The 5815-nt window shown below is 48.3% G+C and overlaps 1 protein-coding gene across 1 annotated transcript; it reads right to left on the reverse strand.

Annotated features, from left to right (window-relative positions):
* Nucleotides 1-499: 499 nt before the first annotated feature.
* Nucleotides 500-4552, reverse strand: LOC104404042 (podocalyxin-like; the record flags this gene model as incomplete). Its single annotated transcript, XM_010012382.1, has 3 exons — nucleotides 500-565; nucleotides 1401-1543; nucleotides 3653-4552. Coding segments are annotated over 3 exons (1109 nt in total), but the record flags the coding sequence as incomplete, so codon positions are not given.
* Between the last annotated feature and the right edge of the window lie 1263 nt (nucleotides 4553-5815).

Raw genomic sequence — 5815 nt, forward strand, 5'->3', positions numbered from 1 at the left:
GGGTGCTGCAGGCTCCAAAATCGGATTTTACCAACCTGATGAACTTTTTTATATATCCAATATAAAATTTGATGAGAGGTTTTCCCAGCATGGACACGGCTGCATTGCACAAAGCAGGGCAGGGAATGGTCTCAGGAGACTCTGTCCTGCCTCGGCATGGTCATCACATCAATAAGGTCCCTCCTTGGAGCCATGCTCAGCGTTAAGGGCAGCACAGCTCAGAACATCATCATTTCTGTGGGTCTGCAGGCAAGGAGCATTTACACCAAGAAGCAGCCAAAATAGGAAGGTGATGACCATGAGATGGCAGCAGACCTGTGCTTCTCCTCCTCCAGGAGCACGGTGGGTGCTGTCATACACCCCAAAACTGGTTGTACTTATTTCAATGAAATCACTCTATAGGCTCACATGCTCCAGGTACCACAGGTTAAAAACTGATCTCCAACGCAACACAGCTGCTGTAGGGTTCTACCTGGAAGTCCCAAAGGGTGGTACTTACACAGGTTTTAGCTTCTTTCAGGTACATGGTGGGCCAATTATTTTGCACTTGGTCTTTACAGATGACCTGGAAGGACAGAAGAAAAGCAAGTCTCAGATCGTTGACATAAGCTGGAAGGGCAGTTGGTCACTGATACAACAGACTGCCCCAACCAGGAGACATCCCAACCAAGCTCTGATCCATTTTATGGGAACAACACATGTCTGGGAGCCCTTCACTTAACTCTTTGTATGTGGAAGGGTTTTCACAGGTAACTGTCTGAGGGAAGTTGTTAATGCACTTCCCAAACCAGGCTTAGGATTTGCAGTATGGGGTAAAGCAGGAATTCCTACCTCCTTGGGCAGTTGGAAGATCCATGCTAGTGGGCCATGATGCATAAAAAAAAATCTAGAAGCAGGATCCCCTTCCCTCCTTCCAAGCAACTGTAGTTATCCTGGCTTGTGTTTTGGGACCCCTCTACTCTTCCAAACCATTTCCTGCTAATATCATCCATCCATGGTTTATGCTGATAGGATTCTTTGCTCTCATGTGAAGCCCAACTCCATCCCAAGGCTGCTTCTGCTCTCCATAACCGTTCCCTCCCTCTTCCCACATTTCACTTCTTCCCTATTCAGCACCCAGACCATAATCCCCTTCACCTCCATCCTCTGTGTCTCTTCACTGGAAAGCTACAGGAGAATAGGGTTGAACTAGATGACCATTAAGGGTATCTTCCAACCCAAACCATTCTACGATTCTATGACCTAGAATTATTTTGCTGCCCTGTGTTTTGCTAAGGCAGATCTCCCTGACACAAACACGTGCAGTGATGAGGGCTGCAGACTCCACATGTGCATGGGATGCCAGCTAAACATTAACAGACACCACCTCGATGTGCCCACCTTCCCTTCAGCTTCATTACCTCATTCTGGAATGAAATGTTAGGGTGCTGGTGGCAGGGACTGCTGCTCACTGTCTCGTCCCCCGATGATGGGGATGGTGGCTGTGCACTGGCAGGGCTCCACTTGGTACTTGCAGGCGTGGTTGGTGGATGACTCCTCTGGTCTGGGTCCCCAATATACATCAAAAAACAAGCAGACAGACACTGATACAGTGCAGAGGATACAGGCGACACAGCTCCGTTTGTGAAGCTGATGGTGTCAAAGCCTGGAGAGGCTTTGGGTGGGTTGGTTTGGTTTCAAAATTGACTTTGCTAAGGAAAATACATTACTGCTGACTTTCTTTTCTGCTGGTCAAACCCATCAGACTGTTGTGGAGAGATGAACCCAAGGGCAACACAATGAGTGTGTGCTGGTAGCTGGCTGATCACTTAAAAGAGGAGTATTGCTGAGTAAATGAGATGTCCCTCATTTCACTTTGTCTGGGGGGGCTTCCATGGAGGTTTCTACAACAAACATAGACTGTCATCTGAGCTGGTTACCCAGGATCTCCCAGTGATCCCAGTGATCATTGTGCAATCCCACTGACAACTGCAGGACCTCCGTTAGGAGGGGATGAAAGCCCAGAACCTCTTTTGGTGCATCTCCATCATCTATGGAAGAAACCCAGGATGACATGCTCAGAAGTAGTGCCTGGTATAGGAGACAGCCTGGGGCGTCCTGCCTGCCTGCTGCTCCAGAACAGCACATACCTCATGTCTACCAGCCCCATCAAAGTGTTTCAGGTACCTGAGATCACCTCAAGATGCCTTTTTTAAGGTCTGTAGCATCTTACAATGCAATGGAAGTAGTGCAAGGAGCAGAGCAGCCCCCTGCCTCCCCAAATCCTTGTGAGGAAATGGATCTCCATCCCTGCATTCCTAATTGATCCTTAAATGATGACAAAGAGAATCAAAATGCCACATCCTGTTCACAGCCTATTTGCTTTTGAGACTCCTGCCTCTTCTACAAAAGAGATGAGGGACATTTCTCTCCAGACACATTCTGAAGGCTCCACGAGAGAATTAATTTCAAAGCCATCTGTTTCTATTGCCTTCTCTCAACTATTTATTAAATGCAAAGGGTTTTTTAGACCTCTGCGTGCTCAATGCTTGAGGTCAACTATGAATTAACATAACTTCATGTATCATCCTTTAATGGAGAACAACCCTGTGGAGCAGGAGGGGAAAGAAACATCCTTTGTGAAGAGAACCCTTTCACCTCCTCATGCCTGCTGGCTTGCTCAAAACATGACATGGGTGAAGCCAGTGAAGATGGTCTTGCACCAAATGATGCTGACATCTGAAGGCGGAGGGGGGATGGAGATGGCTTTTTGAGTGGCTTCTGTATTGCAGGTAAGTGGAAATTGGATCAAGAACAACGTTCTCCAGGGGAAGATAATGAAGGGCTTCAATGTCATCACAGCTTTTATTCAGAGCCAGATGTGAGCTGATCCCACAAGCCCACCCAAGTCTGGAAGGCTCCATGGAGCTCTCACAGTCCCACAGTGTGATTCTCATGCTACCAGACAAAATGCCAACAGGGAGCCTAAACTGTGCCTCACCAGGGCACGTGGGAACTAACGTGACTCTGTAAAACTCCAAAGAAAACATAGTAATGGTGTTCACCGAGATCCCAAACACCACATGGGCACTCATAGTGCTGCTTAGACAGAAGTCAGCAGCCAAACCCTCTCTGGCAATGATGAGTATCCAGCCTAGCTACTGCTACTTAGACTCTCTAGAGCTTGTAGACTCGGAGTTTAGCCACAAAATCTCCTTAACCACCTAAAGCTCATTTTCTGTGCATGCCCAGACAGCCTTCACTAAGCTGTCAGCCATAGCAGGGATCTTCTACAGTCAGCATTTGGGTGCTGTCAATCTGTTTCACCAACTCTACAATGTCTACAACTCATTGCTGCTGGTTCCCTTTTTCAGTCACTGACGATCAAGTCATTGCAGTCAATGGTGCTTTGGGCACAGTTTGCTCCATCCCAAAGCCAATGGCTACGCTTTGGCAGTTGATTCATGCCTTGAATTTCACTAACTGCATTGACTCAATCTCCAGCAATGACAATAGGGATGTAAACACCCAGCTATCACAGAGACAACGATGCTGGGAAGTCCTACAATGAGACGAGGTGATGACACCCCATAATGACAGGAAGTAGCTAAAGGAAAAGATCACAAAAAAAGAACTCCCATCATGAGAAATGAAGGTTCTTGTCTTCTGGTACCTGCTGCAGGAGCTGGTGTGGTGGCTGCCTCTGAGACCTTGACGGGGCTGTCAGGGGGTAAAGTCCCAGATGCTTTACTAGTGGCAGGGGACACGGATCCACCAAAAGGGGGAACAGAAGTGTTGATGCTTCCAGGTTTGGTGGAAGAGGCCAGTCCCTGGCCTGGAGAACTGGCAGAAGAGTGAGGCTGCTTGGTGACAGCTGTGGAAGAAGGGACACCATAGTCCTTGTGTTCAGGGGGAAGGATGCTCCCTGGGACCCCGGTGCTTGCAATGGTAGTGGTCAACTGGACTGAAGGCTGGCTTCCCTGAGCTTTCACAGCGGGAGAGGATGCGACAGCACTCCCTGTACTCCCTGGGGAGGCTGGAGGGCTGCTCACGTGTGTGAGGACAGGACTTGCAGTAGTGGTGGCTGCTGGGGTTCCCAAGCTGGCTGGAGGGCTGGTCTTCTCCTGTGTGACACTGGAGGTGGCAGCAGGGATGGCTGCTGAGGTCCTGGAGCTGGTTGAAGGGCTGACCTGCTGTGATGGTTGGGGTGACATTGTAGGGGAGACTGGTGGGTTTCCTGGCTTGTTTCTGGTGGTCATTTGACTGGTGGTCATTTGAACAGTGGTGGTTGTCATCACAGAGGAGAATGGTGGGTTTCCTGGCTTGCTTGTAGGGGTGATCCTTTGAGCTGTGGTGGATGGTATCACAGAGACAGGCGCTGGGTTTCCTGGCTTGCTTGCAGTAGTGGTCCCTTGAACCGGGGAGGGTGATGACTTAGGGGTGGATGGTGTGTTTCCTGGTTTGCTTGTAGGGGAGATCTCTTGCTTCTTGGTGGTGCCTGCAGTCGTGACGATCTGCTCAATCTTTCCTTGGCTTGGAGGAGATGTCTTTGTATCATCCTGAGAGCTGACACCTAGGGAAAAGTGAAAATGCCAAGATAAGCTTTGAACTGAGGAAGCTACCCTTGGTTTACACCCCGAAATACTTGCTGACCAGAAACCATGAGTCATTCACTCAGGGCTTGTCTCATGCTCTCAAGACTCATACCAAATGCTGTGCTCCAGTATCATCGTGTCCAGCAGAAAGCAGAGGAGGAGGAGAAGGAAGAGGAAGCCTGAGAAACCTCTATGACAAATATAGTCAAGAACTACAGGGGTTCAAAGTCACAGGGCTTCAAAGGGGTTGGAGGGAAAGACCTGCTGGTTGCAAGAGGCAGTTCCCCCTCAGATGGGAAGTGCACCAGCTCCCATGCAAAGCACTGCAAGTGATTCCCAAAGTAAACTACATCCAGCCCTTAAAGGGATGTGCCAAGTGCTCTTTTTCCAACCCCATTAAGAGGGTCTCCCACATCCCTGAAGTGGCTGAGTAGCCTCAGATGAATAAGGTGACACTTCTGACCATTCTGAATGTTATGTTCTTTTTGCAAGCTCAAGCTTTGTTTCTTTAATTGCTCATGTTTCAGCTGAGGGCTTTATCCCTCTTTCAAACTATAAAACCAACGTAAAATAGGATTTCTCACTTAAATCCAGAGCTAAACCATTGAGACTGCTGAGGCGGTGGCACAGGGTGCCCAGAGGAGCTGTGGCTGCCCCATCCCTGGCAGTGTTCAAGGCCAGGTTGGACACAGGGGCTTGGAGCAACCTGCTCTAGTGGAAGGTGTCCCTGCCCATTCTACTTGCTTTCATAGAATGGATTCTCACTGGACGGAGTTTGCAAGTAAATACAAAAAGCATTTGCTTGGAGCTGCATTATTTTAATGTTAAGAATGTTCAGTTCAGCCGCACATTGCAAATATTGTCACCAATCCACAAGCACATACTTGTTTAACTGATTATTTCACTATTCAGAAAAGCCTGAGAAAGTCACATAAAAATGTTTAAAGTTAGTGTTCACTTTGAAAGGAAAATCTTACAAGAAAATTCCAAAGGGTGCATTTAAGGAAAGAAGAAGCAAGGCAGGAAAATGAAGGGCTCCATGTACATGTACCATGAAAATCCTTAACGCCACCACCTGAACTATGAAAATCATAGAATCATAGAATCATAGAACAGTTAGGGTTGGAAAGGACCTTAAGATCATCTAGTTCCAACCCCCCTGCCATGAGCAGGGACACCACACACTAAACTATGTCGCCCAAGGCTCTGTCCAGCCTGGCCTTGAACACCGCCAGGGTTGG

Source organism: Nestor notabilis, unplaced genomic scaffold, assembly GCF_000696875.1.
Source record: "Nestor notabilis isolate BGI_N333 unplaced genomic scaffold, ASM69687v1 scaffold31863, whole genome shotgun sequence".
Taxonomy (NCBI): Eukaryota; Metazoa; Chordata; class Aves; order Psittaciformes; family Psittacidae; genus Nestor; species Nestor notabilis.